A 14,000-nucleotide genomic window follows, 5' to 3' on the forward strand; every position below is an offset into this window, starting at 1 on the left:
TAGAACATCACTGCTACTAGAACTTCTCTGGGGCCCTGGTGTGTCCATGCTGGGCAGAGGACATGGGATAAGGTGATGGTGAAAGGTGAAAGGTTACCTGTCAGCCCTGTGCCCGTGACTGTGTGGGAGAGAGGATAGTGTGTTAGCTCTACAAACCTACTGGTTTTGTGATGAGCAACGCAGAATCATTTCATGTCAGATATCCTGATTTATCACACTTCACCATTGTGTGGCACTGTTGCATCAGGTTAAGTTTCCTGTCTCCCTGTCCTACCTGATTTACTGATTCAGAGCAGAAGCAGAAGTGTTATCTATCTCCCATACAGAAGACAGGTTATTTCATTTTACGAGCACATGGCATATCGGTCTTCTTGTCTAGAAAAACTGATGAAACTTACTTATTAGAATCCTTTTCATGTGGAGTTGTGCTTAACTCCTCTCAGGCTCGCTATATCTAGTTCTGTAATTACACCTCCTATTCAAAGCCTGTGAATGATAAGAGGATATTAAACTAGGCTTCAACCCTTCAGATGATCTGGGTTTGATTAGCCAGCCTGTCAATTATCACAGAGCTGCTGTGAGTATTAGCCATGGGAGGAGCTTCACTGGGCTTGGGGAAACTGTCTCTTCTGTGGGGTGCAGGTGACTGTCAATCAGCATTATGGCTCAAATGACAGAACGAGGTAATAATCCCTTCTGCCTAGCAAACCACTGTATATACAGAGATAAGACGATCAGACACATTAAGTCATGTGATCCCAATGAGTTAACCCCTTGACCCCAGGCTCACCTGCGAGCTGGAACGAAGGAGAAGTGTGCAGCCGTGCTGGGTGAGAAGTTTCTGGGGCTGTCCAGGGGGCTGCTCCCTGGGAGAAGTAAGATAGAACGACAATGATTAAATACAAGAAGAAGCAAAAGGCTCAGCTCTAGATCTAGTTATTTAGGTGTAAAGGCCATAAAGTCCCCTTACATAGTCATATCACTGATGTGTGTAACAAGGTCGTGAACCTACACAATAGATTACCCAAGATAATATTTATTTCCTGCTAAGAACCACGTCAAGGAGAACCTAGCAGGACACATGGACAACAGAAATAATCCAACAACACAATCACACAGGTTACCGCAAAACACTCAACTTTTATTAGCATGTGTAAAGGGACTGGAATCTATTGTTCTGACATCCCTGTGTGTGTATCGCATAGTACGTACATCCCCCACCTCCTTCACCCAACGGTAAATAGCAAATACATCACACCTCCCCCTCCTCTGTCTTCCTACTTTCCGACAGGATAATAGGAGTCTTTTAGAGATAACAAAGCTCTTGATGCAGTGTTTTAATTTAGCCAGGGACAGGCCCGAGGAGATGATGTGAGGGGGAGGACCCGGATGAGACGGAGACGAGGGTGCTTAATGACTGGGCTGCTAATCGTCTGGCTGCTTCTTCACAGCAACAACAGCAGCAGTAGAATCAGAGAGAGATGAGATGAATGAGAGAAATAAGAGCATTTAAAGCCCATTACAGAGAGGAAGGAGATGGAGACAAACAAGCTACTCTTCCAGTAGCCACAGAACACAACGTGTCATTACTGTCTTTAATAATACTGAAGAAGGGACAGAGAAACAAAATGATGGAGAGAGAATAGGAAGATAGAGAGAGGAGGAACATGAAAGAAAGAAAAAGAGAGCAGGGATGAGGTTGAATAAACGCTCTGGGGTTCAGGTCTTTATAGAACCCTCTGTCTGCCTGTTAGCCTACATTGTGCATCACAACCTGCTCAACATAGAGGAAACCTGGGGTGTGAGTCACAACCTGCTCAACATAGAGGAAACCTGGGGTGTGAGTCACAACCTGCTCAACATAGAGGAAACCTGGGGTGTGAGTCACAACCTGCTCAACATAGAGGAAACCTGGGGTGTGAGTCACAACCTGCTCAACATAGAGGAAACCTGGGGTGTGAGTCACAACCTGCTCAACATAGAGGAAACCTGGGGTGTGAGTCACAACCTGCTCAACATAGAGGAAACCTGGGGTGTGAGTCACAACCTGCTCAACATAGAGGAAACCTGGGGTGTGAGTCACAACCTGCTCAACATGGAAAATCCCGAATCTGCTCCATATACTGTAAAATCACCCCAATAAATCTGAAAACTGGTCAGGGGGAAATGGACATGGTGTGCTTCCTGCTCTCACCATTCACCAGGTGGGGAAGCATGACGGACGGACGGACGGACGGACGGGGGGCTGGAGATCACCTCCCTCCCGCATCAATTATGTATTTTCTGAGAAAGCGTAGGCAGTACAAAACCTTTAAATATTAATACAAACATTTATTCCTTGTCTATCTGTGTAGGAAACGCTTGACTCTTTGTGTGTGTGTGTGTTTGAGTGTGTGTGTGTATCTGTCATGTAACTGGTAGTGCATAACATTGAGTAGCAGTGCGTTGAGGCTGGACCCTGGGCCTGTCAGTGAAAGCTGTGTTTAAATGGGCTTGGGGGCCTCCGAGGGGCTATTAGGAGGCATGGGAGAATGAGCTGCATAGGTACAAACAGTACCGTAGATTCAGGCAGGGGGCTGGATAGATAGACAGATACACACACACCTCACTGAGAAGATGAACCATTATTCAAATGGAGCCGTGTCCTCAGACATATACAGTGATACACACAGACAGGGGATCCACCTCGCTCTACAGTATGGTGGAGAGACACTGTAGTCTACTGCAGGGGAACAACCCCATACTGTCTGCGAAGGCTGAAAGCGATTCAGAGGCATATACAGTATGTAATTTGCACCGTAGAGACCATGGTGTGTAACATGAGAATTCTCTGATGACAGTAAAAACCTCCTCTGTGTTTTCCTCATGGCAGAAACACTCTCCTCATTCTACACCCCTGAAGTCCTATCTATTGGGTTGCTGCTCATTAAAGAAGAGATGCATGCAGACAAACAGCTAGCTCCCTCAGTGACAGTGTCCTATTTTACCACCCACATAAACAAACACAGAGACATAGAAACACACAGTCAGACAGAGACATACACAGTCCATTAGAAACATAGACAAATATCCAAACACACACTCAGACACAATCAGAAATGGGATGACAAATTGGACATCGTTCTTAACGTTTAAAGTGCAAAAAAAATAAAAATACAAAAGTACAAAAATACATAATACATGTGAATTTCCAATGCAGGTGCACTGCTGCTGGCAACAGTTTGGGTCTCACGGTGCGTCCCATTCAGATGGTTAAGCACTGCACCTGTACCTCACTTCTACACCTCTATCTCTGTGGAGTTCCCACCCTGGTGACTGCACTCAGAACACCTGTCCCTCTCAGCCAATCAAAATTCAAAGAACACTGTCTTGTCCAATCAGATGTCTGCTACGCACTGTCCACTCAGTAAATACTAGACTGACCATAGAACAAGAGGCAGAGAAAGAAGACAGATAAATATATAGAGAGAGACAGGGAGACAGATAAATATATATAGAGAGATAGGGAGACAGATAAATATATAAAGAGAGATAGGGAGACAGATAAATATATAAAGAGAGATAGGGAGACAGATAAATATATATAGAGAGATAGGGAGACAGATAAATATATAGAGAGAGATAGGGAGACAGATTACATTTACATTACATTTAAGTCATTTAGCAGACGCTCTTATCCAGAGCGACTTACAAATTGGTGCATACACCTTATGACATCCAGTGGAACAGCCACTTGCATCTAAATCTTTTTTTTTTTTTTTTTGGGGGAGAAGGGGGTGAGAAGGATTACTTACCCTTACTTACCCTATCCTAGGTATTCCTTGAAGAGGTGGGGTTTCAGGTGTCTCCGGAAGGTGGTGATTGACTCCGCTGTCCTGGCGTCGTGAGGGAGTTTGTTCCACCATTGGGGGCCAGAGCAGCGAACAGTTTTGACTGGGCTGAGCGGGAACTGTACTTCCTCAGTGGTAGGGAGGCGAGCAGGCCAGAGGTGGATGAACGCAGTGCCCTTGTTTGGGTGTAGGGCCTGATCAGAGCCTGGAGGTACTGAGGTGCCGTTCCCCTCACAGCTCCGTAGGCAAGCACCATGGTCTTGTAGCGGATGCGAGCTTCAACTGGAAGCCAGTGGAGAGAGCGGAGGAGCGGGGTGACGTGAGAGAACTTGGGAAGGTTGAACACCAGACGGGCTGCGGCGTTCTGGATGAGTTGTAGGGGTTTAATGGCACAGGCAGGGAGCCCAGCCAACAGCGAGTTGCAGTAATCAAGACGGGAGATGACAAGTGCCTGGATTAGGACCTGCGCCGCTTCCTGTGTGAGCAGGGTCGTACTCTGCGGATGTTGTAGAGCATGAACCTACAGGAACGGGACACCGCCTTGATGTTAGTTGAGAACGTCAGGGTGTTGTCCAGGATCACGCCAAGGTTCTTAGCGCTCTGGGAGGAGGACACAATGGAGTTGTCAACCGTGATGGCGAGATCATGGAACGGGCAGTCCTTCCCGGGAGGAAGAGGAGCTCCGTCTTGCTGAGGTTCAGCTTGAGGTGGTGATCCGTCATCCACACTGATATGTCTGCCAGACATGCAGAGATGCGATTCGCCACCTGGTCATCAGAAGGGGAAAGGAGAAGATTAATTGTGTGTCGTCTGCACAGCAATGATAGGAGAGACCATGTGAGGTTATGACAGAGCCAAGTGACTTGGTGTATAGCGAGAATAAGAGAGGGCCTAGAACAGAGCCCTGGGGACACCAGTGGTGAGAGCGCGTGGTGAGGAGACAGATTCTCGCCACGCCACCTGGTAGGAGCGACCTGTCAGGTAGGGCGCAATCCAAGCGTGGGCCGCGCCGGAGATGCCCAACTCGGAGAGGGTGGAGAGGAGGATCTGATGGTTCACAGTATCGAAGGCAGCCGATAGGTCTAGAAGGATGAGAGCAGAGGAGAGAGAGTTAGCTTTAGCAGTGCGGAGCGCCTCCGTGATACAGAGAAGAGCAGTCTCAGTTGAATGACTAGTCTTGAAACCTGACTGATTTGGATCAAGAAGGTCATTCTGAGAGAGATAGCGGTAGAGCTGGCCAAGGACGGCACGCTCAAGAGTTTTGGAGAGAAAAGAGAGAAGGGATACTGGTCTGTAGTTGTTGACATCGGAGGGATCGAGTGTAGGTTTTTCAGAAGGGGAGCAACTCTCGCTCTCTTGAAGACGGGAGGGACGTAGCCAGCGGTCAGGGATGAGTTGATGAGCGAGGTGAGGTAAGGGAGAAGGTCTCCGGAAATGGTCTGGAGAAGAGAGGAGGGGATAGGGTCAAGCGGGCAGGTTGTCGGGCGGCCGGCCGTCACAAGACGCGATTTCATCTGGAGAGAGAGGGAGAAAGAGGTCAGAGCATAGGGTAGGGCAGTGTGAGCAGAACCAGCGGTGTCGTTTGACTTAGCAAACAAGGATCGGATGTCGTCGACCTTCTTTTCAAAATGGTTGACGAAGTCATCTGCAGAGAGGGAGGAGGGGGGAGGATTCAGGAGGGAGGAGAAGGTGGCAAAGAGCTTCCTAGGGTTAGAGGCAGATGCTTGGAATTTAGAATGGTAGAAAGTGGCTTTAGCAGCAGAGACAGAGGAGGAAAATGTAGAGAGGAGGGAGTGAAAGGAGGCCAGGTCCGCAGGGAGGCGAGTTTTCCTCCATTTCCGCTCGGCTGCCCGGAGCCCTGTTCTGTGAGCTCGCAAGGAGTCGTCGAGCCACGGAGCGGGAGGGGAGGACCGAGCCGGCCTGGAGGATAGGGGACATAGGGAGTCAAAGGATGCAGTAAGGGAGGAGAGGAGGGTTGAGGAGGCAGAATCAGGAGATAGGTTGGAGAAAGTTTGAGCAGAGGGAAGAGATGATAGGATGGAAGAGGAGAGAGTAGCGGGGGAGAGAGAGCGAAGGTTGGGACGGCGCGATACCATCCGAGTAGGGGCAGTGTGGGAAGTGTTGGATGAGAGCGAGAGGGAAAAGGATACAAGGTAGTGGTCGGAGACTTGGAGGGAGTTGCAATGAGGTTAGTGGAAGAGCAGCATCTAGTAAAGATGAGGTCAAGCGTATTGCCTGCCTTGTGAGTAGGGGGAAGGTGAGAGGGTGAGGTCAAAAGAGGAGAGGAGTGGAAAGAAGGAGGCAGAGAGGAATGAGTCAAAGGTAGACGTGGGGAGGTTAAAGTCGCCCAGAACTGTGAGAGGTGAGCCGTCCTCAGGAAAGGAGCTTATCAAGGCATCAAGCTCATTGATGAACTCTCCGAGGAACCTGGAGGGCGATAAATGATAAGGATGTTAAGCTTGAAAGGGCTGGTAACTGTGACAGCATGGAATTCAAAGGAGGCGATAGACAGATGGGTAAGGGAAAAGAGAGAAAGACCACTTGGGAGAGATGAGGATCCCGGTGCCACCACCCCGCTGACCAGAAGCTCTCGGGGTGTGCGAGAACACGTGGGCGGACGAGGAGAGAGCAGTAGGAGTAGCAGTGTTATCTGTGGTGATCCATGTTTCCGTCAGTGCCAAGAAGTCAAGGGACTGGAGGGAGGCATAGGCTGAGATGAACTCTGCCTTGTTGGCCGCAGATCGGCAGTTCCAGAGGCTACCGGAGACCTGGAACTCCACGTGGGTCGTACGCGCTGGGACCACCAGATTAGGGTGGTCGCGGCCACGCGGTGTGGAGCGTTTGTATGGTCTGTGCAGAGAGGAGAGAACAGGGATAGACAGACACATAGTTGACAGGCTACAGAAAAGGCTACGCTAATGCAAGGAGATTGGAATGACAAGTGGACTACACGTCTCGAATGTTCAGAAAGTTAAGCTTACGTAGCAAGAGTCTTATTGACTAAAATGATTAAAATGATACAGTACTGCTAAAGTAGGCTAGCTGGCAGTGGCTGCGTTGTTGACACTACACTAATCGAGTCGTTCCGTTGAGTGTAATAGTTTCTACAGTGCTGCTAATCGGGGCTAGCTGGCTAGCTAGCAGTGTTGTTTACGTTACGTTGCGTTAAAAGAACGACAATAGCTGGCTAGCTAACCTAGGAAATCGCTCTAGACTACACAATTATCTTTGAAACAAAGACGGCTATGTAGCTAGCTACGATCAAACAAATCAAACCGTTGTACTGTAATGAAATGAAATGAAAATGTGATACTAACTGTGGAGCGAAGCGGAATGCGACCCGGTTGTTGTTGGCTAGCTGTTAGCTGTTAGCTGTTGGCTAGCTAGCAGAGTCTCCTACGTTAAGGACGACAAATAGCTGGCTAGCGAACCTCAGTGAATTAAGATAATCACTCCAAGGCTACACACACTAAACTACACAATTATCTTGGAAACAAAGACAGCTATGTAGCTAGCTAACACTAGACTAATCAAGTCGTACAGTTGAGTGAATAGCACTACAGTGATGCTAATCTGTGTGCGTTAGCTAGCGCTTGCTAGCTCCTGGGCGAATAGCAGTGAAGGCTACGTTAGGGCGACGAAATACGATAATTATGCAATTATCTCTGATACAAGGACGGCTATGTAGCTAGCTAAGAAGAATTGCTAGGATTAGACAAATCAACCGTTGTACTATAATGAAATGTAATGAAAAAGTTATACAACCTGCAGAGCGAAGTGCGAATGCGACCGCTCGCTCAACCCGGAACCGGAAAATAAATATATAAATATATAAAGAGAGATAGGGAGAAAGATAAATATATAGAGAGAGATAGGGAGACAGATAAATATATATATAGAGATAGGGAGACAGATAAATATATAGAGAGAGATAGGGAGACAGATAAATATATACAGAGATAGGGAGACAGATAAATATATATAGAGATAGGGAGACAGATAAATATATAGAGATAGGGAGACAGATAAATAGAGAGAGAGAGAGATAGGGAGACAGATAAATATATATAGAGAGATAGGGAGACAGATAAATATATATAGAGAGATAGGGAGACAGATAAATATATATAGAGAGAGATAGGGAGACAGATAAATATATAAAGAGAGATAGGGAGACAGATAAATATATAGAGAGATAGGGAGACAGATAAATATAGAGAGAGAGATAAATATATATATAGAGAGATAGGGAGACAGATAAATATATATAGAGAGATAGGGAGACAGATAAATATATATAGAGAGATAGGGAGACAGATAAATATATATAGAGAGATAGGGAGACAGATAAATATATAAAAGAGAGATAGGGAGACAGATAAATATATATATAGAGAGAGATAGGGAGACAGATAAATATATATAGAGAGATAGGGAGACAGATAAATATATAGAGAGAGATAGGGAGACAGATAAATATATATAGAGAGATAGGGAGACAGATAAATATATAGAGAGAGATAGGGAGACAGATAAATATATAGAGAGAGATAGGGAGACAGATAAATATATATAGAGAGATAGGGAGACAGATAAATATATATAGAGAGATAGGGAGACAGATAAATATATAGAGAGATAGGGAGACAGATAAATATATAGAGAGAGATAGGGAGACAGATAAATATATAGAGAGAGATAGGGAGACAGATAAATATATAGAGAGAGATAGGGAGACAGATAAATATATAGAGAGAGATAGGGAGACAGATAAATATATAGAGAGATAGGGAGACAGATAAATATATAGAGAGAGATAGGGAGACAGAAATATATAGAGAGAGATAGGGAGACAGATAAATATATAGAGAGAGATAGGGAGACAGATAAATATATAGAGAGATAGGGAGACAGAAATATATAGAGAGAGATAGGGAGACAGAAATATATAGAGAGAGATAGGGAGACAGATAAATATATAGAGAGATAGGGAGAGAGATAAATATATAGAGAGAGATAGGGAGACAGATAAATATATAGAGAGATAGGGAGACAGATAAATATACAGAGAGAGATAGGGAGACAGATAAATATACAGAGAGAGATAGGGAGACAGATAAATATACAGAGAGAGATAGGGAGACAGAGAGAGACAGAACACAAAGATAGAGATACAGTAGAGTAATGTTTACTAGGGATGCAGGATATATCGGTATCGATATTAGCTAAAGAATTCCAACATCGGTATCGGCCCGATGTCTAGTTTAACGCCGATGTTAAAAACCGATGTTAAAGATGACGTGCATATCTATATATTGAGAGAGAGATAGGGAGGGAGGGATGGAGAAAGAAAGATAACGACAGGGAGAGAGAGAGAGATAGGGAGGGATGGAGAAAGAGAGCGACATTGAGAGAGAGAAAGATAGGGAGGGAGGGATGGAGAAAGAAAGATAAAGACAGGGAGGGAGGGATGGAGAAAGAAAGAAAGACAGGGAGAGAGAGATAGGGAGGGAGGGATGGAGAAAGAGAGCGACATTGAGAGAGAGAGAGAGAGAGAGAGAGAGAGAGAGAGAGAGAGAGAGAGAGAGAGAGAGAGAGATAGGGAGGGAGGGATGGAGAAAGAGAGCGACATTGAGAGAGAGAGAGAGAGAGAGATAGGGAGGGAGGGATGGAGAAAGAGAGCGACATTGAGAGAGAGAGAGAGAGAGAGAGAGAGGAGGGAGGGATGGAGAAAGAGAGCGACATTGAGAGAGAGAGAGAGAGAGAGAGAGAGAGATATGGAGGGAGGGATGGAGAAAGAGAGCGACATTGAGAGAGTCTGTATTTAATGAAATTCCTTTTCAGACAGGAACTTCAACCTTTTTTCTCAGCCGTATTGAAGATGTGTTATTAAAAACCCTCCATTTCATTAGCATTAAGTCGTTAGGAAAAGAAAGGCCTAAAGCAGAAACATGATTAGACTCTTAACTCTGCTGGAGCTGAAGAGCTAAGGGGGAAGTCATATGGGGTTAAGACTGACTAACCGACTGGCTGGCTAGCTACCTGACTGACTGGCTGGCTGACTAACTGGCTGGCTGACTAACTGGCTGGCTGACTAACTGACTGGCTGGCTAGCTACCTGACTGACTGGCTGGCTGACTAACTGGCTGGCTGACTAACTGGCTGGCTGACTAACTGACTGCCTGACTGACTAACTGGCTGACTGGACGACTAACTGACTGCCTGACTAACTGGTTGAAGCACTGACTGGCTGACTGGTTGACTAACTGACTGGCTGACTAACTGACTGACTAACTGACTGGTTGACTAACTGGTTGAATCACTGACTGGCTGACTAACTGACTGGCTGACTGGTTGACTAACTGACTGCCCGACTAACTGACTGGTTGACTAACTGGCAGGCTGACTAACTGGCTGACTAACTGACTGGTTGACTAACTGGTTGAATCACTGACTGGCTGACTAACTGACTGGCTGACTAACTGACTGGTTGACTAACTGGTTGAATCACTGACTGGCTGACTGGTTGACTAACTGACTGGTTGACTAACTGACTGCCTGACTAACTGACTGGTTGACTAACTGACTGCCTGACTGCCTGACTAACTAACTGCCTGACTAACTGGTTGAATCACTGACTGGCTGACTGGTTGACTAACTGACTGGCTGACTAACTGGCAGGCTGACTAACTGGCTGACTAACTGACTGGTTGACTAACTGACTGGTTGACTCTTCACAGAGAGCTAGCTTCCAGTACATAGTGAACCTTCACAGAGAGCTAGCTTCCAGTACATAGTGAACCTTCACAGAGAGCTAGCTTCCAGTACATAGTGAACCTTCACAGAGAGCTAGCTTCCAGTACATAGTGAACCTTCACAGAGAGCTAGCTTCCAGTACATAATGAACCTTCACAGAGAGCTAGCTTCCAGTACATAGTGAAGCTTCACAGAGAGCTAGCTTCCAGTACATAATGAACCTTCACAGAGAGCTAGCTTCCAGTACATAATGAACCTTCACAGAGAGCTAGATAGGGTGTCTGTGTCAATTCCTTTTCAATTTCTCTCTGTGATGTTTCATAGAGTTTGGGAGTTTCTTTGCTGTTGAAATGTGTGCGGGAGGGGACATTTTTGTCATCAGGTAACAAAATCCGAGTCAGTAACCACCGAATAGGGCTGCAAATCTTTGACTATGAATACTGCCACTGCTTCTGTTATTTCTTTACGTTTTTCTGAATTTGTCACAAATTGTTGTTGGAAGGCAGCAGCGAGAGATTGTTGTGTTTTCATTAACGAGTGGACTCTCAATGCTCCAGCTCCACCACGTAAATGACACGTTACAGGTGTTTCCACTCGCGTAGCCGACAGTGGCAAAGCAATGCTTGCAGACTGTACTTTGTATGTTCACGGTCTTCTTAACCTCGTCATCATACTGAATGCTGAATCCAAAATGTTCCCACACAGCGGATTTAGTTTCCCCTCTCTTCATGGGGCCCCTTTAGGGAGGTTTCCTACTGAGATATCCTTCCAAATCATCCATTGGTTGTTTAAGGGGGAGGGGGTTGCGGTCACTGCGGATGCCACATTTTGAGACATTGCTGTGGAGTAAAGTCTGTCAGCCCTCAGGAGCCCCTTAATGGCCACAAGCTGCACGTCTAGTTCTGTGGATCTGAATGTACAACGTGTGTGTACTCTTCAGCGCAATAAGCAGGTTTTCTAGGAAAATGACAGGCATATGGTAATTCCGCGGTTCACGTGTGAGTATTGAACTGTAGGGGGCGTACCGAACGGTTGGATAACATACCGTGTATCGTTGCATCCCCAATCTGTATACGTCTCAGGAGCAGCACAAAACAACACTACTGCTCTCTCAAAGCTATTGCCCTTTTATGGAGCCTTCAGCTATTCAAGATGGCCTTTGGCAGCAATTCACTAATTTCAGTATATTACAAATGTATCGCATATGTAAAACCTTAGACTTGTATTGGGAAGGTATAACTGGTTTTTGGGGAATTGGGGGACTCTCGTTGATCATTATCTCAATTGTGTTGTAGTTAGTTAGCTGTTAATGTTCCTCAAGGTTGGCACACAGCTGGTATGACAGAGGGGCAAGCCAGATGGGGCAGAGACTGAGACTGGTACAAGGTCTGTTGCCACGGTAACGATAGCCACAGCATCTTTCTGGGCAGAAACAGTCAACTGAAGGGCATAGAGAGAAAGAGAGAGATGGAGAGGGAGGGAAATACCACTGTGTTGATTATGGATGCTGCTCACGACCTGACAGTTCCCAGCAGCCACAAAACCATCAGTAGGAAGAGACGCTGAGAGCAGTCCGCCTCTCTCTTCCTCAAATCTGCTCTCTCCTCGTTTGTCTCAGTGTCTCGCTGTCCGTATATGTTCTCTGTTACTCTCTTTTCTGCATTCTTACACTCCATTGGCGTCACTCCCCATTGTTCCTGTGTGCTGGCGTCTCTCTACTCTCTTCCTCTCCTCTTCAGTGTCTGTCCCTATATGCCCTCTCTGTTGATATATATGCCCTCTCTATCCCTATATGTCCTCTCTGTTCTTCCCCCCTCCCTCCTCAGTGTCTATGTCCCTATATGCCCTCTCTGTCCTCTCTGTTCATATATATGCCCTCTCTATCCCTATATGTCCTCTCTGTCCTCCCTCCTCTGTCTATGTCCCTATATGCCCTCTCTGTTCATATATATGCCCTCTCTATCCCTATATGTCCTCTCTGTTCTTCCCCCCTCCCTCCTCAGTGTCTATGTCCCTATATGCCCTCTCTGTCCTCTCTGTTCATATATATGCCCTCTCTATCCCTATATGTCCTCTCTGTACTTCCCCCTCCCTCCTCAGTGTATCTGTCCCTATATGCCCTCTCTGTCCTCTCTGTTCATATATATGCCCTCTCTATCCCTATATGCCCTCTCTGTTCTTCCCCCCTCCCTCTTCAGTGTCTATGTCCCTATATGCCCTCTCTGTCCTCTCTGTTCATATATATGCCCTCTCTGTTCCTCTCTGTCCTCTCTGTTCATATATATGCCCTCTCTATCCCTATATGCCCTCTCTGTTCTTCCCCCCTCCCTCCTCAGTGTCTATGTCCCTATATGCCCTCTCTGTCCCTCCCTGTCCTCTATGTTCATATATATGCCCTCTCTGTCCTCTCTGTTGATATATATGCACTCTCTATCCCTATATGCCCTCTCTGTTCTTCCCCCCTCCCTCCTCAGTGTATCTGTCCCTATATGTCCTCTCTGTTACTCTCAACCTCTCACTCTCTCCCCCCTCCCTCCCTCTCTCTCCCACTTCCCTCTTTCTCTCTCTTCAGAACTCAGTTCATATGAGCCCTACCCAGGGTGAGATAAGTAGTGAATGCGATTAGAGTCTGGAGCCACTATGGTGACAGAGGCTTTTACAAAGCATTATCTGGTTTCCTGGGACACAGCATCCCTTTTATGTGTGTGTATGCGCGCGTGGGTAAGAGCAGCATCGTTACACAAGACCATCTCGTCTCAGAGTGCTGTGATCAGAGAGCCTTTTGAGCCAAGAGACCACACTTCCAGCCTGAATGTGTGTGTGTGTGATTGACAGGCTATTCAGTTTCATTATTTCCTTTTGAGGAAATTAGATGGTTGTGATTTCATCTCAGTAAATGTCAGCTGGCTCAACTTGATCCACCAATAAGAAAGCAAGGTCGTAGCCCCCATGTTGACACAGTGTTGTGATTTCCTGTCTGTCTCGCTCTCTCTCCTTTCATCATATCCCACCATTTTCTCTCCTCTATCTCTACCTCTCATGTTTTCTGTCTTTCGAAGAGGGGTGTGTGTGTGTGCACGCATGCATGGGTGTGTGTGTAGCTTTGCAAGCTGTCAGAGCATTCACCTAAACCTGTCAGATTACATTAGGCTGCTGCATCCAGGGCTGGAGACACAAAAAAACGCACAAACGCATGCACACGCACACACACAGCTAGATAACACTGACTCCGACTACACAACCAGTGAACACTATGTACTGTATGTGTGCGAGTACTCTGTACGGTGTGAGTACTCTGTATGGATTATGGGTGCGAGTACTCTGTATGGTGTGAGTACTCTGTACGGATTATGGGTGCGAGTACTCCGTACGGTGCGAGTACTCTGTACGGTGTGAGTACTCTGTATGGATTAT

At 46.3% G+C, this 14,000-nt stretch overlaps 1 protein-coding gene across 9 annotated transcripts in view; it reads right to left on the reverse strand.

The window, feature by feature from the left end:
• Positions 1–14,000, reverse strand: part of mast2 (microtubule associated serine/threonine kinase 2) — a 333,467-nt gene that overhangs the window by 44,018 nt on the left and 275,449 nt on the right. For 7 of the 9 annotated variants that reach the window (XM_052463428.1, XM_052463439.1, XM_052463424.1 and 4 more), the window contains 2 exons: positions 791–866; positions 98–118 (listed from right to left, as the gene is read on the reverse strand). In XM_052463428.1, the coding sequence (XP_052319388.1) occupies positions 98–118; positions 791–866 (97 nt within the window). The remainder of the gene's footprint in view (positions 1–97; positions 119–790; positions 867–14,000) is intronic. The other 2 variants (XM_052463462.1, XM_052463449.1) reach the window with 1 other exon arrangement.

Source organism: Oncorhynchus keta, chromosome 1 (genome assembly GCF_023373465.1).
Source record: "Oncorhynchus keta strain PuntledgeMale-10-30-2019 chromosome 1, Oket_V2, whole genome shotgun sequence".
Lineage (NCBI taxonomy): Eukaryota > Metazoa > Chordata > Actinopteri > Salmoniformes > Salmonidae > Oncorhynchus > Oncorhynchus keta.